This window comes from Oryx dammah, unplaced genomic scaffold (assembly GCF_014754425.2).
Source record: "Oryx dammah isolate SB20612 unplaced genomic scaffold, SCBI_Odam_1.1 HiC_scaffold_29, whole genome shotgun sequence".
In the NCBI taxonomy this organism is placed as follows: domain Eukaryota; kingdom Metazoa; phylum Chordata; class Mammalia; order Artiodactyla; family Bovidae; genus Oryx; species Oryx dammah.
In genome coordinates this window covers 58,623,279-58,649,958 of record NW_024070213.1, presented here as the reverse complement: position 1 = coordinate 58,649,958, position 26,680 = coordinate 58,623,279, and the positions used below count along the sequence as shown (strand labels likewise).

Here is a 26,680-nt window from a genome sequence, read left to right as displayed (position 1 = left end):
GATTTGAAATAGCTCAACTGGAATTCCATCACCTCCACTAGCTTTGTTCGTAATGATGCTTTCTAAGGCCCACTTGACTTCACATTCTAGGATGTCTGGGTCTAGATGAGTGATCACACCATCGTGATTATCTTGGTTATGAAGATCTTTTTTGTACAGTTCTTCTGTGTATTCTTGCCACCTCTTCTTAATATCTTCTGCTTCTGCTTTGGTGGAGGTGTTTTAGTCACTAAGTTGTGTCTGATTCTCGTGACCCATGGACTTGTAGCCCACCAGGCTCGTCTGTCCATGGGATTTCCAGGCATGAATTCTGGAGTGGGTTACCATTTCCTTCTCAAGAGGATCTTCCTGACCCACATCCCCTGCATCGTAGGCAGATTCTTTACTGCTGAACCACCAAGGAAGCCCATGTATTTTATTTTCTTTTTTAAGTTTATTTTAATTGGAGGCTAATTACTTTACAATATTGTGGTGGTTTTTGCCATACATTCACATGAATCAGCCATGAGTGTACATGTTTTCCCCATCCTGACCCTCCCTCCCACCTCCCTCCCTATCCCATCCCTCAGGGTCATCCCAGTGCACCAGCCCTGAACACCCTGTCTCATTCACAGAACCTGGACTAGCGATCTGTTTCGCATATGGTAATATACATGTTTCAATACTATTCTCTCAAATCATCCCGCCCTCACCTTCTCTCATAGAGTCCAAAAGTCTGTTCTTTACATCTGTGTCTCTTTTGCTGTCTTGCATATAGGGTGATCATTACCATCTTTCTAAATTCCATATATATGCATTAATATCATGTCTTGGTTTTTCTTTTTCTTTTTTAATATAAATTTATTTATTTTAATTGGAGGCTAATTACTTTACAATATTGTATTGGTTTTGCCATACATTGACATGAATCTGCCACGAGTGCTCATGTGTTCCCCATCCTGAACCCCCCTCCCACCTCCCTCTCTATCCCATCCCTCTGAGTCATCCCAGTGCACCAGCCCCAAGTACCCTGTATCATGCATCAAACCTGGACTGGTGATTCGTTTCACATATGATAATATACATGTTTCAATGCCATTTTCCCAAATCATCCCACCCTCGCCCTCTCCCACAGAGTCCAAAAGACTGTTCTATACATCTGTGTCTCTTTTTCTGTCTTGCATACAGGGTTATTGTTACCATCTTTCTAAATTCCATATATATGCGTTAGTATACTATACTGGTGTTTTTCTTTCTGGGCTTACTTCACTCTGTATAATAGGCTCCAGTTTCATCCACCTCAATAGAGATGATTCAAATGTATTCTTTTTAATGGCTGAGTAAGCAGAGACATTACTTTGCTGACTAAGGTCCATCTAGTCAAGGGTATGGTTTTTCCAGTAGTCATGTATGGATGTGAGAGTTGGACTGTGAAGAAGGCTGAGTGCCGAAGAATTGATGCTTTTGAACTATGGTGTTGGAGAAGACTCTTGAGAGTCCCTTGGACTGCAAGGAGCTCCAACCAGTCCATTCTGAAAGAGATCAGCCCTGGGATTTCTTTGGAAGGAATGATGCTAAAGCTGAAACTTCAATACTTTGGCCACCTCATGCGAAGAGTTGACTCATTGGAAAAGACTCTGATGCTGGGTGGGATTGGGGGCAGGAGGAGAAGGGGACGACAGAGGATGAGATGGCTGGATGGCATCACTGACTCAATGGACATGAGTCTGAGTGAAATCCGGGAGTCAGTGATGGACAGGGAGGCCTGGCATGCTGCAATTCATGGGTTTGCAGAGAGTCGGACACGACTGAGCAATTGAACTGAACTGAACTGAATACTCCATTGTGTATATGTCCACACCTTTCTTATTCATTTGTCTGCTGATGGACATCTAGGTTGCTTCCATGTCCTAGGGGAGGCCATGTATATATGTGTGTGAGTGATATATGTGTGTGTGTGATATTTGAACTTATATATGTTTAATATATATATTCACAGTTTATATATATATATAAATTCATACTGTTCTCAAGTGTACACAGAACATTCTTAAGGACAGATCACACACTAGACGAGAAAACAAGTCTCAATATATTTAAGAAGACTGAAATCATATTAAGCATCTTTTCTGACTATAACAGCATGAGACTAGAAATCAACTATGGGCTTCCCTGGTGGCTCAGTAGTAAAGAATGTGCCTGCAGTGAAGGAGATACAGGAGATGTGGGTTCAATCCCTGTGTCAAGAAGATCCCCTGGAGTAGGGCATGGCAACCCACTCCAGTATTCTTGCTGGGAAAAATGCCGTAGACGGAGGGGTTTGGCAGGCTAAAGTACATAGAGTCACAAAGAGTCGGATACAACTAAAGTGACTGAGCATGCATGCATGCAGAAATCAGCTATAAGAAAAAAACTACAAAAACATGTGGAGATGAAGCAATATGCTACTAAATAACCAATGAGTCAGTGCAGAAATCAAGAGGAAGTCAAAAGTAACTAGAGACAAATGAAAATGAGAATCAGTGATTCAAATTATGGGAAGCAGGCAAAGAAGTCCCAAGAAGGAAGTTTATAATGGTACAATCCTACCTCTGAAAGAAAGAAAAATCTCAAAAAAAGCAATCTAAAGGAACAGTAAAAAAAAAAAAAAAAGGAAGAAGAAATATAAATTAAGACCACTACAAAGTGAGTAGTAAGAAAGAAATAATAAGGATTAGAACAGAAATAAATAAATCAAGACTAACAAACAATAGAAAGACCAACAAAACAAAGATCAGTTATTTGAAAAGATAAACAAAATTGATGAACTTTTAGCTAGACTCATGAGGAAAAAAAGAGAGAGAGGCAAACTCAAATATATAAAATCAGAAGCAAGAGAAAAAATTACAAACCACAGAAATACAAAAAAAAACTGTGCTCACTGCAAGTTGTGTCTGACTCTTTGTGATCCTTTGAACTGTAGTCTGTGAGACTCCTCTGTCTGTGGTATTCTCCAGGCAAGAATGCTGGAGTGGGTTGCCATGCCCTCCTTCAGGGGATCTTCCTGACCCAGGGATTGAACCCACATCTCCTGTGTCTCCTACACTGCAGGCAGAATCTTTACCTGCTGAGTCATTGGGGAAGCCCCACAAAGAATGATAAAACATTAATAAGAACAGTCATGCCAATAAAATGACCAAATTCCTAGAAGTGTATAATCTCCTAAGACTGAATCAAGAAGAAATAGAAAGAATGAACAGACTTATTGTCAGTAACTTTAATCAGTAATAGCAACCTCCCAACAAACAGAAGTCCAGACCGGACAGCTTCACAGGTGAATAATATCAAACATTTCAAGGAGAGTTAACACCTATCCTCCTCAAACTATTCTAAAAACTGAAGAAGGGACAACTTTCTCATTCATTCTATGAGGCCAACGTCACCCTGATGACAAAACCAGACATGACCCTACAACCAAAGATAAAGGTCACCATCACTGTTGAACAAGATGCAAAAATGCTCAACAATATATTAACAAAAATATTTTTTAACAATGTGTTAAAAGTATCACACACCATCTTCAAGTGGGATTTACCCCAGGATGCAAGGATGAGTCAATATCACCAATTCAGTGTTATAGCCTCATTACTAATTGATGATAAAAGTTATCTGATCATCTCACTAGAAGCACAAAAATCTTTTGACATGATTCAACATCCATTGTCACTGAAATGATCAACAATGAAGATCTAGATGGAACATATCTCAACATAATAAAGGCTACATATGTTTTACATATATATTATATATATATATGTAAAACAACCTCCCAACCAACCTTATGCTTAATAATGAAAAGTTGAAGGTACTTCTTCTAAATTAGGAATAAGCAAGATGATCAGACAAGGAAAAGAAAAATAATCCAAATTGGAAAGAAAGAATGAAACTGTCACTGTTGCCAAATGGTATGTTACTCCTATACACAGTCAATCCTAAAGTTGCCAAAAAAAAAAAAAAAACTATTAGACTTAATAAATGAATTCAGTAAAGGTATCAGATATAAAGTTTATACAGAATTCTGTAGTGTTTCTATACACTAACCATGAATAAGAAAGAGAATTTAAGAAAAATACAATTCATAACTGCATCAAAAAAAATAAAGTATCTAGATTTAAATTTAAGGAGATAAGAGATCTGAACTTGGAAAAATATAAGACACTGTTGGAAAAAATTGATGATAACACAAACAGAAAGACACACCATACTCATTTGGAAGAGTTAATATTGTTAAAATGACCATACTACACAAGGCAACCTACAGGTTCAATGCAATCCCTAATAAAATGCTAATTGTATATTTAAAGAGAACTACAGAACTACAGCAGAACTATAGTTCTAAAATTTTTATGGAAACACATGAATAAAAGTCCCCAAACAGCCAAAACTATCTTGCAAGAAGGACGAAACTGGAAATATCATGAGCCTTTATTTCAAACTATACTACAAAGCTAATTAATATAGTACTGGCACAACAACAGACACATAGATCAATGGAACAGAATAGAGAGCCCATAAGTAAATCCAGGTTTCCTGTCAATTAATCTACAATAAAGTAGGTAAGAAAACACAATGGGGAAAAGGCAGGTTCTTCAATACATGGTGTTCAGAAACCTGCATAGCTACATGCAAAAGAATCAAATTTTTTATTTTCTCATACCATATACAAAAATAAACTCAAATTGGATTTAAAACTTAAAATAGGATCTAAAACCATAAAACTCTTAGAAGAAACCATAGACAGTATGTTCTTTAACATCAGTCTTAGCAGTATTTTTTTCAATCTGTTTCCTCTGGCAAGGGTAATAGAAGTAAAAAAAAAAAAAAAAAACGGGACTGCATCAAACCAAAAATCTTTTGCAGGGTGAAGGAAACTGTCAACATAATGAAGAGGTAGCCTACTGAATAGGAGAAAATATTTGCAAACAATATATCTGATAAAATGATAATATCCAAAATATATAAAAAACTATTGCCACTCAACTTCAAAAAAGCAAAACAAACAAAACTATAACCTGATTAAAAAACAGGCAGAGGATCTGAATAACCGTTTTTCAAAAAAATATTCAGATGACCAACAGGCCTTCAGTTCAGTTCAGTTCAGTCACTCAGTCGTGTCCAACTCTGCGAACCCATGAACCGCAGCACGCCAGGCCTCCCTGTCCATCACCAACTCCCAGAGTTTACTCAAACTCATATCCATCGAGTCAGTGATGCCATCCAGCCATCTCATCCTCTGTCGTCTCCTTCTCCTCCTGCCCCCAATCTCTCCCAGCATCAGAGTCTTTTCCAATGAGTCAACTCTTTGCATGAGGTGGCCAAAGTATTGGAGTTTCAGTTTCCAATGAACACCCAGGACTGATCTTTAGAATGGACTGGTTGGATCTCCTTGCAGTCAACAGTCCTTAACTAACCTTATTTAATATTTTCCTGTTTAAAATATCCAATCTACTTTCTCTTCCTAAACTGATTAAGCTTTTACTAATACTGAATTATAATAAAAGAGAAGCTCTGGTCCCACATCATTTTTGCTATCTATACACTTAAAAAACCCAGATAAATTCTTTTTTTTTTAATTTATTTATTTTTTATTTTACTTTACAATTCTGTATTGGTTTTGCCATACATTGACATGAATCCACCACGGGTGTATATGCATTCCCAAACCTGAACCCCCCTCCAACCCCCCCCTCCCCACAACATCTCTCTGGATCATCCCCGCGTACCAGCCCCAAGCGTGCCATATCCTGCATCGGACATAGACTGGCAATTCTATTCTTACATGATATTATACATGTTTCAATACCATTCTCCCAAGTCATCTCACCCTCTCCCTCTCCCACTGAGTCCAAAAGTCTGTTATACACATCTGTGTTTTTTTTGCTGTCCTGCATACAGGGTCATCATTGCCATCTTTCTAAATTCCATATATATGTGTTAATATACTGTATTGGTGTTTTTCTTTCTGGCTTACTTCACTCTGTATAATCGGCTCCAGTTTCATCCATCTCATCAGAACTGATTCAAATGTATTCTTTTTAATGGCTGAGTAATATTCCATTGTGTATATGTACCACAGCTTTCTTATCCATTCATCTGCTGATGGACATCTAGGTTGTTTCCATGTCCTGGCTATTATAAACAGTGCTGCAATGAACACTGGGGTACATGTGTCTCTTTCAATTCTGGTTTCCTCAGTGTGTATGCCCAGCAGTGGGATTGCTGGGTCATAAGGCAGTTCTATTTGCAATTTTTTAAGGAATCTCCACACTGTTCTCCATAGTGGCTGTACTAGTTTGCATTCCCACCAACAGTGTAGGAGGGTTCCCTTCTCTCCACACCCTCTCCAGCATTTATTGCTTGCAGATTTTTGGATCACAGACATTCTGACTGGTGTGAAGTGGTACCTCATTGTGGTTTTGATTTGCATTTCTCTAATAATGAGTGATGTTGAGCATCTTTTCATGTGTTTGTTAGCCATCTGTATATCTTCTTTGGAGAAATGTCTATTTAGTTCTTTGGCCCATTTTTTGATTGGGTCGTTTATTTTTCTGGAATTGAGCTGCAGGAGTTGCTTGTATATTTTTGAGATTAGTTGTTTGTCAGTTGCTTCATTTGCTATTATTTTCTCCCATTCAGAAGGCTGTCTTTTCACTTTACTTATATTTTCCTTTGTTGTGCAGAAGCTTTTAATTTTAATTAGGTCCCATTTGTTTATTTTTGCTTTTATTTCCAGAATTCTGGGAGGTGGATCATAGAGGATCCTGCTGTGATTTATGTCAGAGAGTGTTTTGCCTATGTTCTCCTCTAGGAGTTTTATAGTTTCTGGTCTTACATTTAGATCTTTAATCCATTTTGAGTTTATCTTTGTGTGCGGTGTTAGAAATTCTAAACATAATTTTTAATTTAAAAATTGGTTTTAAAAAAATAATATTAAAATTAAGTTATAAAAATATTTTAGAAAAATGACATTCTTATCAATTTGGGCTTACTAAATAGCATAGTATGTCTCTGATTTTAATGTAGTCTTTTAGTCACACTGCAGTTTTAAAGGAATTTTTAAATAGAAATCCTAATCTCATAAGTATTTTTGCTAAAGATATAAAGTTAATTGTATGAATGTTATCTTCCCCTTCCATATATTTTCTGTTTGGTATTTAAATATAGGAGAACAGAATTAGCAACCATAATAAGTCTTTGAATTTGTGATCTAGAGGGCATTTGTCATATCATGAAACATAGCTATATCAAGATATACAGGTAATAATTTCAAGTGAATTTTTCTGTTTTTCCCTTGTTTTTGACTATTATTAGACTATCTGTTTGTACCTAAGGTTACTTCAGTCCTCATGGACAACAGCCCAAGAGTCTTCACTTATGACACCATAATTGACTTTACGATTACTCCTGTCCCAGTGGAATCCATCACAGAGGACGAGCAAAAATTCAATGCTGAAATTTCCTAAGAAAGGTTTCACAGGCTTTAAATAACTAACACCATCATAAACACCACTACCCATATTCTAGCTCATAATCATGGACTCTGGACAATGCAAATTGCTATGGTCTTTAAATATCCATGGTTACCCAATTATATTTATCTTAAAACACCTAAGGTTTAACAGAATTCAGGAAAGGAATTTCCCTTTATGTATATCAGTGAAGTTTACTTGCATTATCTAAACAGTGAGATCTCTTGAATTGATGGAGCCTTGGTAGAAAGTCATTCACTGCAGTGTAAGGATTGGAATATTCACTACCTTCTTTCTCTGCCTCAAAAAGAAGTCTAAATGACTGTGATATTTTTTAAATGACTGTTAATGGAAATGAAATATTTATAATGAGGCAATAAAAATATATATATTCAGAGAATTGCTATGACCTGAGAAAAGGAAAATATTTGAAAATTCCATTGCTGCTACTGCTACTGCTAAGTCGCTTCAGTCATCTCCGACTCTGTGCAACACCATAGACGGCAGCCCACTAGGCTCCTCTGTCTCTGAGACTCTCCAGGCAAGAATACTGGAGTGGGGTGCCATTGCCTTCTCCAGTGCATGAAAGTGAAAAGCGAAAGTGATGTCGCTCAGTCGTGCCGACTCTTAGCGACCCCATGGACTGCAACCTACCAGGCTTCTCCCTCCATGGGACTTTCCAGGCAAGAGTACTGGAGTGGGGTGCCATTGCCTTCTCTAGAAAATTCCATTACTTTATCTTCACTTAGTGATTTTTGGATGTTATTAATTATGCCAATAATGTCTATTTTATTCTATTTTTAAAGATGGCCTACATAAATATAGAATATGAAATATATTGAGCTAAAATACAGTAAAAATATTTTCAATTTATTTACTACTGTCATGTAATGAATCAAACACTAACTTCGCTCTCATGAGGGCTATAAACACTATCATATAGATTACATGAGATACTTCCATTTTAGATAATGTGCATACTACAACTTTAGATGAAGAAGCCTCTAGCTATAAATATTTTAAGAATAGAAATTTAGAATGTGAGTGATTTTAGGCAATAAAATAGGCTAATTTCTTGCAGAAATCCCTGCCAATTATGATTTAAATAAAATAACCAAGAACATCTTTCACTGCTTAATAGAATAACAATTTAAGAAACCTAATGACATCTACTTCAAATTCTTGCATCTTCCTGACATTAAAATTGTTTTATATGCAATATCTTATTAAGCTATAAATAATTTAATTCTACATTTAAGAACGTATTAATAGCACTAGAATCAAAACCACAGTATCATTTATTTTGCCTTGTGCCTCTCAGCAGGTGTCTGCCATGGGTGACAGGGAAACAAGCAACCACTCAGAAGTGACTGACTTCATTCTTGTCGGCTTCAGGGTCCGCGCAGAGTTCCACTTTCTCCTCTTCCTGCTATTTCTACTTATCTACACCATGATCCTTCTAGGAAATATTGGCATGATGGTCATTATTATGACTGACCCCCGGCTGAACACACCAATGTATTTCTTCCTAGGCAACCTCTCCTTCGTTGATCTCTTCTATTCATCTGTTATTGCACCCAAGGCTATGATCAACTTCTGGTCTGAGAGCAAGTCCATCTCCTATGCAGGCTGTGTGACCCAGCTCTTTCTCTTTGCCCTCTTCATTGTGACCGAGGGGTTTCTCCTGGCAGTCATGGCTTATGACCGCTTCATTGCCATCTGCAACCCACTCCTCTACCCTGTCCAGATGTCAACACATCTCTGTGTTCAGTTGGTGGCTGGTTCCTATTTTTGTGGCTGTATCAGCTCAGTTCTTCAGACCATCATGACATTTACTTTATCCTTTTGTGCTTCTCGGAACATTGACCATTTTTACTGTGATGACCGTCCACTTCAGAGGATTTCTTGTTCTGATCTCTACATTCATAAGATGGTATCCTTTTTCTTATGCAGCATTATCATTTTGCCTACCATAATTGTCATTATTGTGTCTTACATATATATTGTATCCACAGTTCTAAAAATACGCTCCACTGAGGGGCGAAAGAAAGTCTTCTCCACTTGCAGCTCTCACCTAGGAGTCGTGAGTGTACTGTATGGTGCCATCATCTTTATGTATTTCATCCCTGACAGATTTCCTGAGCTGAGTAAAGTGGCCTCCTTGTGTTACACCCTGGTCACTCCCATGTTGAATCCTTTGATTTACTCTCTGAGAAACAAAGATGTCAAAGAAGCTCTGAGGAAGATCCTGGGGAAAAAACTATGTTTATTTAATTCTATATTAACTGAAAATAGAATTAAGTAAATGTAATATTCTGAAAGTGCTGCACTTTATAACAACTTAGAGAAGCACTGATTCAAATCTTAAGAGACTTTATTTGTTTGAATCCCATATACAAAGAATATATACTTTGGAAGATGTATTTGGACTTAATCAGAATACATACATCAGGAAGATGAACTATATTTTGTCTGGCTGTTGATTTTGGAATGGAATGACTTTCTCTGTACTTCCTTTTGTATAATGATAATGGTCTCCATGTAATTTTTTTTTAGGACATATATATTCCAACTTTACTTCTTACTCTTTGAGGCTGTTGTTTGGGATGCGTTGTTTATCTTGAGTCAATACCATATGTTTTATATATATATATACTTGGTAGAGGTAACACAGTCTGATGTATTAAGAAAGAAAGAACAAAATACCAGATTTACTGAAGAAATCTTTGTGAATGTCTAATGAGAGAATCAGGTACTCTGCAGTACACAGTCTCAAGTGTGAAATGTAAGTAACTCTTAATTGTCCAGAGGCTAACTGAGTGGCACATTTATCTCATGGTTTCTCTGGCTTGAATCATTATTATTTCTCCCCTTCGTTTCAATATCTACTAAGCTGATAAATTGTTTTTTAAAATTGTACTTTTCACAAGGAAACTGTAATAAAAGTAAACAAGAGTAAAGATAATTCATATTTTGTTATATATGCCTTAGTGAGAATTCATTCATCAAATTAATACTTACTGAATTTTTATATACTCTGTGCCCTATAAAAATTCCTAATTTTAAATGATTTCTGTACTTGAGCTCACACTAATTGATGGAAAAAATAGCTAAATAGAGAGCTATTAATAACATGTCATATAGTAAACCCAGTGAATAAAGTGAGTGAAAGTTGCTCAGTCGTGTCCCACTCTTTGCAACTCTATGGACAGTCCATGGAATTCTCTAGGCCAGGATACTGGAGTGGGTAGCCCCTCCCTTCTCCAGGGGATCTTCCCAACCCAGGGATTGAACCCAGGTCTTCCACATTACAGGCAGATTCTTTACCAGCTGAGCCACAAGGGTAGAAATTACAAAGACAGAGCAGCTTCTACAGATGAGTGATATTATGTTCAGGGAAAACTTCATAAGTACATTTGTAAACATAAATAAACTTGAGCAAGGTGAAATAGAAAAGTTTCTGTGCAAAGGCAATGAAAGAATGATATGTTAAACTTCCAAAAATTTAATTCCTGATATTAATGTAAAAGAGAGGGAGTGAGATTTAAGACTTAAAAGGAAATTCATGGAAATTTTTCACATCATATAAGAAGACAAGGAGGTTGGCTTATTTTCTGCAGACTACAGGGAAACACTGAGGATTTTTCTTTAAAGAATATATTGTGTTCAAATTGACATTTTAGAAAAATCACATTGGTAATTTGTGGTAGATAAATATTTATAGAAGATAATCACTGTCTTATGACAGTGGAGAGAGGGAATACCTTTAAAATTACAGATAAATGAAACTGAATATTAATTAATGGTTGATAAAGTTAAAACAAGGTAGAAGTGAGTAATGACTTCTAATGTTTGAGCATCTCTAACTGGGGAAATACCACCAAACTAAATGAGAAGAATAGTACAAGTAATAATAGTTAATCATTAAGAGTTAACAAAATAAAGTCAGGTCACACTGAGCTTTCTCATCCTGGTTTGCCTATGTACTTGATAGTCAACTGTCTGGACTTTACAGAAATTCTTACTTCTCAGTTTAATAAAAGAATACTAATGTCCAGGGAGCAAAGAACCTGTGCCTGGGATTTAGGTGAGGTGAAACTGAAAAGAATTACGAATTTCTTGAAGGCTTGTTCCATTATAGAACTCAGCATGTTGCATGAAAGATTCTGTATTTTACAAGCAAAAGAGTGCTAGTAAAACATGCCTAAATAAATTGAAGACCACATTTATCTAAAACATTATTACTACTTTAATCTCATCTTGTGGCATCCCATTGTATTTATAATTATAGCTGATTGTAGAGTCATAACTAGCTAATTTTACTAAAAGGTAGTGTTCATGGTCAGAGAAGGCAATGGCAACCCAGTCCAATACTCTTGCCTGGAAAATCCCATGGATGGAGGAGCCTGGTAGGCTGCAGTCCATGGGGTTGGGAAGAGTCAGACATGACTGAGCGACTTCACTTTCAGTTTTCACTTCCATGCACTGGAGAAGGAAATGGCAACCCACTCCAGTGTTCTTGCCTGGAGAATCCCAGGGACGGGGGAGCCTGGTGGGCTTCCGTCTATGGGGTCGCACAGAGTCAAACACGGCTGAAGCGACTTAGCAGCAGCCGCAGCAGTGTTCATGGTATTTAATCCTCACTCAGCTGCTGCTACACTAACACCAATTATATTTAAAAATTTAGCCTCCTTTTAATATTCAGTTTTTAATATAATAAATATCTAAATAAATTGTTAGTTAAAAATAATAAGTATGTAATTATTATGAATAAGCAAAACTAAATTTTCTATTTTATTGTGCCGCTTCCTATTCTTCAGGTGAAGATGAACTCTTTTCAAAAAAAAAAAAGATGTTTCTGAATCATTGCTCAAAAATATAAATTCTTGAATCTAAAGAAGACCTGCACTTTATTTTTTTAAACACTTTATTAAGGAGTAATTGGTTTGAAATAAACAGTATGTATTTAAAGTGAACAACTCTGTGAGTTTTGTGGCCAATGAAAACACCACCACATCAAGATACAGAATATTTCCTTCATTTCCAAATGGTTGATTATGCCTCTTTTCAGGCCATTCTTCCCTCCAAACCCATCTCCAGATAACCAGTGATCTGCATGGTATGTAATAGAATCATACAGCATGTCATCTTTTCTCTCAGGCTTCTTCGCTGTGTAAAATGATTTTGAGATTTCTTCATTTTGTCATGTATGAGTAACCCATTCTTTTTATTGCTGAGTAATATTCCATTTTCCATTGTTCATATATACCAAATTTTGTTTATGCATTCTTAAATAAATGGCCAATTGATGTTTAATCAGCTTTTACATATTGTAAATACAGCTGATATGTGTTCATATGTGTTTGCCTAGTGTGTTTTCCTTATCTTTGCTGATTTTTGAAGCTTGAGATTCTGAGATCTCATAATAAATATGTTTGATTTGAAGAGACTACCAAGGAAATATCTGAAAATAAAGAACAAACAAACAAAAAAAATTTACTGAACAAAATCTACTAAATCTCAGGAAGACTGAGAATCTATGACATTCGAGCCAGGACCCACTCCCTCCCTGCCCTCTCTCATCCCAGCAGAGCTGAAAGTGCACTCAGGCAAGTACAGGCAGGGACATAGAGATCCCTCTGCCCCTAGGTCACAGTCAATGGCTACCATGTCCCCTTGATTGTTGTCGCTGCAAACATTACTTGTCCCCTCCAGCTCCACAATGAAGAAGGTCTATTCAATGCAAGGGTAGCTAAAACATATGATGATCTCTCCCCAGCCCCCATTCAAAAGCTCTACCCTAAGAATGCCAGGCCAAGAGTACTGGGCCCCAATTCCAGCTGCTCCCATTCTCTTAAAGGACAGAAGTTTTATGCTCAGAACACCATAGGCTAGTGGCCTCACTCAGAAACCTTCTCCTAAAGCAGGAGTGTCATTCTAAGCAAACTGGACCACTGTGCCTGCTTGTTTCAGAACAGATGAACACAGGTTTTACCTAGAAAGAAAGTTGTACCATGTTAACGGAGGCCTCCACAGCTCTTTCCACTTGAACTGACTCTGTTTAGAAAAACATGTATAGGCAATTCAAGCTTAAGTGAACTCCAAAACTTAATAAATATTTGGTATAAGGAATTAAGAGGAGACTAGTGGTCCCATAAGAGTGAAAAGCTAACTGTAGACCAACTACAAGGCTATCTGATGCACAGGGCCTTGCTCAGTAAGTTCAGTTCAGTTTAGTCCCTCAGTTGTGTCCGACTCTTTGCAACCCCATGAACAACATGGCCTCCCTGTCCATCACCAACTCCCAGAGTCCACCCAAACCCATGTCCACTGATTTAATGACACCATTCAACCATCTCATCCTCTGTCATCCCTTTCTCCTCCTGCCCTCAATCTTTCCCAGCATCAGAGTCTTTTCAAATGAGTCACCTCTTCGCATCAGGTGGCCAAAGTATTGGAGTTTCCACTTAATATCAGTCCTTCCAATGAACACCCAGGACTGATCTTCTTTAGGATGGACTGGTTGGATCTCCTTGCAATCCAAGGGACTCTCAAGAGTCTTCTCCAACACCACAGTTCTAAAACATCAATTCTTTGGTGCTCAGCTTTCTTTATAGTCCAACTCTCACATCCATACATGACCACTGGAAAAACCATAGCTTTGACTAGACAGACCATTGTTGACAAAGTAATGCCCCTGCTTTTTAACATGCTGTCTAGGTTGGTCATAACTTTCCTTCCAAGGAGTAAGTGTCTTTTAATTTCATGGCTGCAGTCACCATCTGCAGTGATTTTGGAGCCCAGAAAAATAAAGTCTGACACTGTTTCCCCATCTATTTGTCATGAAGTGACGAGACCAGATGCCATAATCTTAGTTTTCTGAATGTTGAGCTTTAAGCCAACTTTTTCACTTTCCTCTTTCACTTTCATCAAGAGGCTCTTTAGTTCTTCTTCACTTTCTGCCATAAGGGTGGTGTCATCTGCATATCTGAGGTTATTGATATTTCTCCTGGCAATCTTGATTCCAGCTTGTGCTTCTTCCAGTCCAGCGTTTCTTATGATGTACTCTGCATATAAGTTAAATAAGCAGGGTGACAATATACAGCCTTGATGTACTCCTTTTCCAGTTTGGAAAGTCTGTTGTTCTATGTCCAGTTCTAACTGTTGCTTCCTGACCTGCATATAGGTTTCTCAAAAGGCAGGTCAGGTCGTCTGGTATTCCCATCTCTTTCAGAATTTTCCACAGTTTATCATGATCCCCACAGTCAAAGGCTTTGGCATAGTCAATAAAGCAGAAATAGATATATTTCTGGAACTCTCTTGATCTAACTATGTGCTGATGGTTGCAGTTGCACTCCCAACCTGGTAGTTTTCTGGCCTGAGGCCCTCCAGCCCTCAGGTCTACAGGCTGTATGGTCGGATTAACGGCAAACTCCAAGAGGGTTTACACCAAAGGGGACCTTTCCAGACATCTGCTGCCTGTCTCACCGTCCCTGTGGTGAGCCCCTGCTGACTCAAGCCTCCTCAGGACACCCTCTAACAAAAGCAAGTAGTTCGGTCAGTTTCCTGTGGAGTCACTGCTCCTTTCTTCTGAGTCTTGGTGCACAAGGTTTTGTTTGTTCCTTTAAACTGGAGTCTCTGTTTACCCTAGTCCTGTGGAAGTCTTGTAATCAAATCTTGCAGGCCTTCGAGGTCAGATTCCCTGGGGATTCCTAGTCCCTTTTTCAGCTCCCCAGGTTGGGAGGCCTGATGTGGGGTTCTCAACCTACACAACAGTAGGAGAACTTCTATGGTATTATTGTTCTCCAGTTTGTGGGTCACTGACCCAGTAGGTTTGGGATTTGATTTTATCATGATTGTGCCCCCTCCTACTGTCTCACTGTGGCTTCTTCTTTGTCTTTGGATGTGGAGTATCTTTTTTTAGCAGGTTCCGACGTCCTCCTGGCAATGGTTGTGCAGCAACTTGTGATTTTAGTGCTCTCACAGGAGGAGATGAGTGCACATCTTTCTACTCTGCATCTTGAACTGGAAGCTGCCTATATCTTTTTGAATTATGGTTTTCTGTGGGGTGACTTTGAAGTAACATAGGTATTAGCAAGATCAGACAGTCATAGCTGCATCTGTGATTGCAAGGCATGAGGAGAGGTGGTCTTAAAGTATCACAGAAGCCTGGAAATCTCTTCAAGACTGAGAACCCTGGTGAGATTTGCCCACTAGATGCTAGAACCAAAATAAGAAACAATCCAAGAAGCATACTGAAGGAGAAAGAAATACCTTCTCTTCTTACATCCTCAGTTCTGCCTTTATACTGTTAAAGCAGCCATAGACAAAAGGTAAATGATTGAGTGCAAGATTTGCTCTAGAGGCTATAGTTGTATGATCACTACTCTAGAATATACAAAGATTCCACAACAAGTATGTTGGGAAATAAGAAACCATTTCTTCTAGTGCAAATTTGGCATAATGCTTTCTGTTAGTTTCCTTTATCTAATGAGTTTATTATTTTGCCTTCAGTTCTAACATGTTTTTCCTGAATATAGTGTTTTCATTTGGTCTTCCATTGTCCTGTCTTTTAGCACTTTAAGGATAGTATTCTATTGTCTTCTGGTTTGAATTTTTCTGACAAAAAATCTATGCTTTACTTTTTGCTTGAAAATGTATAATTTTTTTTCCTTCTTGTTGCTTTGACAGTATTTTTCATCCATTTTCAGAAATTTTATCCTCCTGTGCCTTCATTCCATTTTCTTTCTGTTCCTTTTACTTGGGTTTTTGTGAAGTTTCTTGTATCTATATGTTTAGAGTTGCTATCCACTTTCAAAAGAAAATTTGACCATTATGGTTTCTAATATTTTTCTAATCACCTCCTTTCTAATTGTATTTGTAATATTTTCTCAGTTATCACTGAATGTCTGTTAGTTTTTTTTTTCATTTTTAACTTTATGATTATGTTTGATTTGTTTCAATTGCTTTGTATTCATGTTTAAATTTTTCTTGAATTGTTTCCTTTTTCTCAGGAATTACAGTCATTTGCTGCTTATTGTACAGTATCTAAATATGGTTGGCTCATTTAATTTCTACAAAGTTTAGATTTTGTCATGGAAGCCAGATCTTATAGTAATTACTTGCTCACGAGTAGATGTGGAAGCATCTTAAGTTCTGTATTTTTTCAGTGTTATCTGAATTTTATATTTGTAGTATAATGAGTTTATTATTATACTCATTTCACACATTTTGGTGAGAATGTATTATTCTTTGTATATTGAAGTGCATTAGTTGTTAATATTGTGGTTATATCTTTTGAAGCTAAATTATTGATGGGGGTTATGGCAAAGATGGCAGAGTAGGAAGACCTTGTGCTTACCTTCTCCCACAGACATACCAAAATTGCAAGCACTTACAAAGCGGCTATCTATATAAATAACCTAAGGACTGTCAGAAAAATTTTCCACATCTAAAGACCTGAAGCAGGAACAACAGTGAGGTGGATAGGAGAGGCAGAGACACATTGTAGTCAGGACTGACACCTCTGGGTTAGCAACCCACAAATGGAAGGAGTATCATATGTAGACGTCCTTGCCAATGAACAACACAGCTGTTCAACATCCCCACATTAGGCTTCCGAGTCCAGAAGGGCCTGCACAGGGAAGATAAGCCCTCGGAAAATCTAGCTTTGACAGCCTGCAAACTTTCTATTTGGAAAAGCTGGAAGGCTGTAGGAAACGGAAGCTTCACTCTTTAACCATGCATACAAAATGTCACATACTCTAAGTCCCAGTACACAAGCAGTAATTTGAAAGAAGCATGGGTCAGACCCACCTGCTGATCTTGGAGAGCCTCCTGGATAGGCTGAAGGCAACTGAGTTTCCCTTGGAAAGGGAACACTGGAAGTAGCCATTTTGAGGAGCTCTTTCTACTGTGATGACATCAGCCTACCAAGTGTCATTTTGGAAACATAAATTTGTCAGTACTGGAGGACATACCCACCCATGCTCAGTTCTAGCCCAAACTCCATTGAGCTGTGCAGACCACAAGTCAGGGACCCACCACTACCCCCAGGAGGCCAGCATCAGCCTGACTATCCCTTGGCTAAGCAGACAGCTGCAAGAGGACCTGGCCCTACTCTCCAGTGGGCCAGCACTACCCACCATCCCTGGCTACTCAACCAATTATGAGGATGGGATCCCTTACCCTCCAGTGGGTTCAAAGCAAATGTACAAGGCATAGCCACATAGCCAACTTGGCTGCAGTCCAACCCCACCTGCCAGCATGCCTAATAAACTAAGTCCTACCATTACTGAAGGGTACATGCATGCCATATGAGGGCAACACTAGGGCCTATACCTCTGATGACCAAATGAGAGAATGCTTCTGGACCTAATTGGATGTTTCCTACACAAAGTCACTTCTCCAAGATCGAAAACTATAACTGATATACATAGGAAAATACATAGAGAACTGGGCAAAATAAGGAGACAGACAAATACATTCCAGATGATGAAATAAGACAAAACCTCAGAAAAAGAACTAAACGGAGAGGAGATAATCAATCTACTTGATAGAGAGTTGAAGGTAATGATCTAAAAATGCTCATGGAAATCAGAAAGAGAATGAATGAAAACAATAAGGATTTCAGCAAAGTTAGAAACTATAAATAAAAATCAAACAGAGCTGAAGAATACAATAACTGAAATAAAATCCACACCAGAAGGTATTAGCAGTAGATTAGATCAGAGGAATAGATCAGTACTCTGAAAGACAAGTCACTGGTAATTACACATGATGAACATAAAAAAGAAGAAAATAATTTTTTAAATTAAAATAATCTAAGAGACTTTTGGGATGACATCAAGTATGCCAACATTCACACTATAAAGATCACAGAAGGAAAAGAGAAAAATGAACAGAAAACTTATATGAATAAATAATGGCTGAAAACATACCTACCTCGGGAAGGAAACAGACCCCTAGGTCCAGGAAGTATAGAAATTCAAGTTAGATTAACTCATAGATCCACATCAAGACACATTAACATTAAATTATCAACTATTAAAGATAATGAGAGAATCTTAAAAGCAGCAAGACAACAACAAATAGTTACCTTCAAAGAAACTTGTATAAGACTATCAGATGACTTTTTAGTAGAAAATGGGCAGGCCAGAAATGAGTAGCATGGGCATGATGCATTCAAAGTGATGAAAAACCTACAACTAAGAATACTCTACCCAGCAATGTAATTATTCAGATTTGAAGAACAGGTAAAGATTTTTCCATACAAATAAAAGCTAAAATGGTTAAGAATCATTATATTGGCTTTATAAGCAATGGTAAAGGGACTTTAAGCAGAAAAAAAAAAAGACCACAACAAAAATGGGAAAATTATGAATGAGACATCTCATTGGTAAAAAAAAATATATATATATATAAAGTAGTGGATCAACAATTTATAAAGTTATAAGAAGGTTAAAGGACAAAAGTAGTAAAATATTTTATACTTACAATATGTGATAAGGATACCCAAAGCAAAAAGATATAAAATATGGTGTCAAAACCATTAAAAGTAGGACAAGGATTTAAAATGTAAGGCTGCTAGAATGCAAAAGAATCCACCAGCCAATGCAGAACATAGTGGAGATATGGGTTCAGTCCCCGAGCTGAGAAGATCCCCTGGAGTGGGAAAAAGCAACCTACTCCAGAATTCTTGTCTGGAAAATTCCATGGACAAAGGAACCTTGTGAGCAACAGCCCTTGGGTGGCAAAGAGTTGAGCACAACTGAACGCTGAGCATACACATACATGCATACACATACATTCACATTCAAACTTAAGAGATCATCAACTTAATCATATGTATAGAAAGAAAGGATGATAGATAGATAGATAATGCTTAGTTGCTAAATTTTCTCTGACTCTTTGCAACCCCATGGACTGTAGCCTACAAGGCTCCTCTGTCCATGGGATTTTCCAAGCAGGAATACTGGAATGAGTTGCCATTTCCTCCTCCAGGGGATATTCCTGGCTCAAAGATTGAACCCATGTCCCCTGTGTCTCCTGCATTAGCAGGCAGATTCTTTACCTTAAGCCATCTGGGAAGTCAGACAGATAGATGTTGTGTTTTATATATATATATATATATATATATATATATATATATATATATATATATATATATGTCATCTTCCTATATATAGTAACCTATATATGCCATCTTCAAGTAGTCTTTATCCCCAGCATGCAAGGACATATAAATATCAACAATCCAGTCAATGTGGTCACCTCTTAACTAATTGAAAATAAATGTTATCTGATCATCTCAATAGATGCACAAAAACTTTTGCAAGATTAAACATCCATTAATGATAAAAATGCTGAACAATGAGAGTCTAGAGGGACTATATCTCAACATATTAAGTATAACATATGCCGAAATTTCACCCAAAAACTGCAGAATATACACTCTTTTCAAGTGTACACAGAAACTTTTTCAGGATAAATCACATGCTAGGCCACAAAGCAAGTCTCAGTAAATTTAGGAAGACTGAAATCATAATAAACATCTTGCTTCCCTGGTAGCTCAGACGGTAAAGCGTCTGCCTACAATGCAGGAGACCTGGGTTCGATCCCTGGGTCAGGAAGATCCCCTGGAGAAGGAAATGGCAACCCACTGCAGTATTCATGCCTGGAAAATCCCATGGACCAAGAATCCTGGTGGGCTACAGTCCATGGGGTCGCAAAGAGTCGGACACAACTGGGCGACTTCACTTCACTTTCTGACCACAGAGATATGAGACTAGAAATCAAGTATAACAAAATAGCTGCAGAAAACCTTCAGATACAAAATCATGTGGAGATGAAATAATTTGCTATAAAATAAACTGTGGGTCATTGCAGAAATCAATGAAGAAATCAAAATAACTGGAGACAATTGAAAATGAAAAACAATGATCCAAATTGTGGGAAGCAGCAAAAGAAGTTCTAAGAGAGAAGATTATACTGGTATAATTCTACCTCTAGAAAGAAGAAAAATCTCAAATAAGCAATCTTATACATAAAAGAACTTGAAAAAAGAATAAATTAAAAGACAATCAGACTACAACCTGGGTAGTAATAAAGAACAATGATCATAGAAGAAATAAATAGAGACAAAAAAATGGAAAAGACTAATGAAGCAAATATCTGATATTTTAAAAGATAACAAAATTGATAAGCTTTTAACTAGACTCATAAGAAAAAAGAGAGAGAACCCAAATCTATAAAATCATAAATAAAAGTGAAGTTACAACCAGCACCACAGAAACACAAATTATAAAACATTACTAAGAAAAACTGTATGCCAATAAAATGGACAATTTAAAAGAAAAGGACAAATTCCTAGAAATGTATAATGTCCTAAGACTGAATCAAGAAGAAATTGAAAATGTGAACAGACTGATTGCCAGTAAATAAATTTAATCAGTAATAGTACCCTCCCAACAAACAGAATTCCAACAAACAGCTCCGCAGGTGAATACTACCAAACATTTCAAGGAGAGTTAACACCTATCCTTCTCAAACTATTCCAAAAATTAACAGTGTGGAGATTCCTTAAAAAACTGGAAATAGAACTGCCATATGGCCCAGCAATCCCACTACTGGGCATACACACCAAGGATTGAAAGAGACACGTATACCCCAATGTTCATAACAGCAATGTTTATAATAGCCAGGACATGGAAGCAATCTAGATGTCCATCAGCAGACGAATGGATAAGAAAGCAGTGGTACATATACACAATGGAGTATTACTCAGCCATTAAAAAGAATACATTTGAATTAGTTCTAATGAGGTGGATGAAACTGGAGCCTATTATACAGAGTGAAGTAAGCCAGAAAGAAAAACACCAATATAGTATACTAATGCATATATATGGAATTTAGAAAGATGGTAACAATAACCCTATATGTGAGACAGCAAAAGAGACACAGATGTATAGAACAGTCTTCTGGACTCTGTGGGAGAGGGCAAGGGTGGAATGATTTGAGAGAATGGAATTGAAACATGTATATTATCATATATGAAATGAATTGCCAGTCCAGGTTCAATGCATGAGACAGGGTGCTCAGGGCTGGTGCACTGGGATGACCCAGAGGGATGGGATGGGGAGAGAGGTGGGAGGGGGGTTCAGGATGGGGAACACGTGTACACCCATGGTGGATTCATGTCAATATGGCAAAACCAATACAATATTGTAAAGTAATTAGCCTCCAATTAAAATAAATAAATTTAAATTTTAAAAAAAACAAACAAAAATTGAAGAGGAAGGAACAGCTTTCAAACTCATTCTATGAGGCCAACATCACCCTGATGACAAAACCAGACATGATACCACAACCAAAGAAAAGGCCAGCATCATGTTTAACATAGATGCAAAGTCCTCAACAAGATATTAACAAAAAATATTTGAACATTATATTAAAAGTATCATACACCATCTTCAAGTGGGATTTATCCCCAGCATGCAAGTATGTGTCAGTACCAACAATTCAATCAACGTCATCACCTCCTATATAATTAAAAATAAAAGCTATATGATCATCTCACTAGATGCACAAAAGCTTTTAACAAGATTTAATATCCATTATGACTAAAATGATCAACAATGAGGGTCTAGAAGGACTATATGTCAACATAATAAAGGTCGTATATTTCAATCCCCCAGTCAACCTCATACCTAACATTGAAAAGCTGAAAATGCTTTCTCTAAAATTAGAAATTAGACAATGATGATAAAATAAAAGAAAAGAAAAAGTCTGAATTGGAAAGAAAGAAAGAAAACTGTCACTGTTTACAAAAAATATACTATATTTTTATATACTAAATCATAAAGATGTGATCAAAAATCTATTAGAAATAATATATGAATCAATAAAGTTGCAGGATAAAAAAATATATGCAGAAATATGTGTCACATAGTGTTTCTATATACTGACAGTGAACTAGCAGAAAGAGAAAGTAATAAAAATTCAATTTACAATTGCATCAAAAAATAAAGTACCTAGACTTAAATCTCATTAAAGAGGTAAAAGATCTGAACTTGGAAAACTAGAAGATGCTAATGAAAGAAACTGAAAACATTGCAAACAAATGGAAAGATATACCATGTTCATGGATTGGAAGAATTAATATTATTAAAATGACAATACTATGCAAGGCAATCTGTAGATTCAATACAGTCTCTATTAAAATACCAATGGCATATTTGGACAGAACTGCAACAAGTAATTCTAAAATTTGTATGGAAACACAAAAGATCCCCAATAGCCAAAATTTTGAAAGATGAGCAAAACTGAAAGTATTTTGATCCTTTATTTCAAATTATACTACAATGCTAAGTAATCAAAACAGTATAGTACTGGCACAAAAATATACACATAGGTCAGTGGACTAGAATAGAGTCCAGAAGTAAGTCCAGGTTTATATATCAATTAATCTACAATAAAGGAGGAAGAATAAACAATGGGGAAAGACAGGCTCTTCAGTATATGGTGTTGAGAAACCTAGATAGATACATGCAAAAGAATCAAACTGGTGTACTTTCTCATACCATGTTCAAAAGTAAACTCAAAATGGATAAAAACGTAAATGTAAGGTCTGAAACCACAAAACTCTTAAAGGAAAACATAGGCAGTAAATTCTTTGACATCAGTCTCAGCAATGTATATATTTTGAGGAAGAAGGATCTGTCTCTTCTGGCAAGGGAAACAGAAGCAAAAATAAACAAATGGGACTACATCAACCAAAAAGCTTTTGCAGAGTGAAGGAATTTTGGAACAAAATGAAAAGGCAGCCAACTGCATAGGAGAAAATATTTGCAAACAATATATCTTATAAGAAGTTAATCAAAATATGCCCAAAAAAACACACATACAACTCAACTTCAAAAACAAAACTAAACAAAAAAGAAGCAAAAAGCAATCTGATTAAAAGGAAGCAGAGGATCTAAATATCCATTTTTCACAAAGACGTATGATTGTCAACAGGCCTTAACTAACCTTAATTAGTATTTTTCTTTCTAAAATATCTAAACTGCTTTCTCTTCCTCTACTAGTTAAACTTTTGCTAATACTGTATTATAATAAAGAGAAGACCTGATCCCACATCATTTTGCTGTCTATACACTTATAAAACCCAGATAAAATCTAAAAATGCTTTTTTTAAATTTAGACAATTATTTTCTAAAAATAAAATTAAATTATGAAAATATTTAGGAAAAATGGCAGTCTTAGAAAATTAGGCTTGTTAAGTAGCATATTATGACTGTGACTTGAATGTCGTCTTTCAGTCACCATGTAGTTTTGAAAGAATTTTCAAATATAGATCCTGATCTTAAACTATTTTTAGAAAGGATTTTTGTTAATGTATTGAATACTATCATATCTTCCAATATATTCTCTATTTGTTTTGTATTTAAATATAGGAATACATAGAATTATCAACCATTATCTCACTTTGAATTTGTGATTTAGTGGGTGTTTGTCATATCATGAAATACACCTACATTAAGAAGCATAGATAATTACAAATTGAAGTTGAATTTTTTTCTTTTTAAAATACTTATCTAAAACTTTTCTCATATGCAAACTTTTAAATCTCTTTTCTATGCTTACCAATATGTATGTTGAGATAATACCATAAAGTTTTTCTTTGTCAGTAAAGAAATTAAAGTCCAAAAATATTTCCCAAAGGATATACACAACTATAGAAGGAAAAGTTCCTTGTATTTGGACTATTATTAAACTGTTTGTACTTGTGGTTATTTCAGTCCTCATGGACAACAGCCCTGGAGTCTACACTTATGTCTCCATAATTGATTTCACGATTACGCCTCTCCCAGTGGAATCCATCATAGAAGATGAGTAAAAGCTCAGTGGTAAAATACCCTTGAAAAAGGTATCAGAGATTTTAAAATAACTGAGGACATTAAAAACACCACTTCAGATTCACTAGCTCATGATCACAGACTCTGGCTGACACAAGGTTGCTATGATCTTTAAATATCCATAGTTATCCTTACTTTAAGACATATCAGGTATACTAGAATTCAGGAAAGGGATTTTCCTTATGTATATCACTTAAGTCTACTTTCTTTGTCTAAAGGGTGAGATCTCTTGAATTGATGCAACCTTGGTAGAAAGTTGTTCATTGCAGTATAAGGAATGGAATATTCACCAGCTTCTCTCTTTGCTTTTAAAGAGAGGGCCAAGTAATTATGACATTTTTTTAAATTAAATAACTATTAATGGAAGTTCACTTGTAATGAAGCAATTAAAATTCATGTATTTGGGGGAATGACTTTGATATGAGAAAAGGGACATATGTTTAGTAGTAGAATTAGAGAACTTTATCTACTTTTAGTGCTTTTTTATTTTACTTAACATACCAATGTTGTCTAATTACATTGTTTTCAAAGATGGTTCCAATAACAATGGAAACTAAATATATTGGGGTAAAATAAAATAAAAATATTTCAAATATTTTTAATACTCATGTAATGACACAAATACTGACTTAGCTATCATAATGGCTATAAACACCATAGAGATTACATGCAATATGCTTATTTTAGATAAGATGTAATACTCCTAATTTGGGTAAGATAATTTTTAACAATAAATACAGTAAGAATAGAAATTCAGAATGTGAGTGATCTTAGACAATAAAATACGCTAATTTCTTGCAGAAATCCTTGCCAATGTATGATTTAAATAAAATAACCAAATAACTTCTTTCATTGCTTAATAGAATAACAATTCCTCAAGTTTAGTAATATCCAAATCCAAATTCATGCATCTTATTGATGTTAAAATTGTTTTGTATACCTTTTCTCATTAATAAGTAAATAATGTATAACTACATTTAAGAGAGTACTGATGAAGTGATGACTCAAAGTCACAATTTTCATTTCTTTTGCCCTCTGCCTCTCAGCAGTTGTCTGCCATGGGTGACAGGGGAACAAGCAACCACTCAGAAGTGATTGACTTCATTCTTGTCGGCTTCAGGGTCCGCACAGAGTTCCACATTCTCCTCTTCCTGCTATTTCTACTTATCTACACCATGATCCTTCTAGGAAATATTGGCATGATGGTCATTATTATGACTGACCCCCGGCTGAACACACCAATGTATTTTTTCCTAGGCAACCTCTCCTTCATTGATCTCGTCTATTCATCTGTTATTGCACCCAAGGCTATGATCAACTTCTGGTCTGAGAGCAAGTCCATCTCATTTGCAGGCTGTGTGACCCAGTTCTTTCTCTTTGCTCTCTTCATTGTGACCGAGGGGTTTCTCCTGGCAGTCATGGCTTATGACCGCTTCATTGCCATCTGCAACCCACTCCTCTACCCTGTCCAGATGTCAACACATCTCTGTGTTCAGTTGGTGGCTGGTTCCTATTTTTGTGGCTGCATCAGCTCAGTTCTTCAAACCAGCATGACATTTACTTTATCCTTTTGTGCTTCTCGGACCATTGACCATTTTTACTGTGATGACCGTCCACTTCAGAAGATTTCTTGTTCTGATCTCTATATTCATAAGTTTGTTTCTTTTTTCTTATGCAGCATTATCATTTTGCCTACCATAATTGTCATTATTGTGTCATATATATATATTGTATCCACAGTTCTAAAAATACGCTCCACTGAGGGGCGAAAGAAAGTCTTCTCCACTTGCAGCTCTCACCTAGGAGTCGTGAGTGTACTGTATGGTGCTGTATTTTTTATGTATCTCACTCCTGATACATTTCCTGAGTTGAGTAAAGTAGCTTCCTTATGTTACACCCTAGTCACTCCTATGTTGAATCCTTTGATTTACTCTCTGAGGAACAAAGATGTCAAAGAAGCTCTGAGAAAGAGCCTAGAGAAAAGATACTTTAATTCTATTTTTACAGTGATGTAAATGAAAGTCCTGGGAATCATAACAACTTGGAGAAGCAACTGATTAAAAAGTTGTACCCATTGATCTTAGAAATATTTAATCATAATGTTTTCATTTATTAGAATTCCATGTGCTTACAGCTGAAAAGTACATTTGCACTATGGTTTGCCTGTTTTGATTCAAGAATGGAATGACTTTCTCTGTGCTTCATCTTCATTATGCTTGTGTTAGTAACATGTGTTATGTGGATATAAATGTACTTGGTAGAGGTAGCACAATCTAA

The 26,680-nt window shown here is 36.5% G+C and overlaps 1 protein-coding gene and 1 pseudogene across 1 annotated transcript; both read left to right on the top strand.

Moving 5' to 3' along the window:
- The first annotated feature begins 8,790 nt into the window (after positions 1–8,790).
- Positions 8,791–9,772, top strand: LOC120857350 (annotated as a pseudogene).
- Positions 9,773–25,431: 15,659 nt separating this feature from the next.
- On the top strand, positions 25,432–26,418 carry LOC120857349 (olfactory receptor 9K2-like). Its single transcript, XM_040232800.1, has one exon. It carries the CDS (start codon positions 25,462–25,464, stop codon positions 26,416–26,418), a length of 957 nt encoding a protein of 318 aa, XP_040088734.1. The 5' UTR covers positions 25,432–25,461.
- Positions 26,419–26,680: the final 262 nt, after the last annotated feature.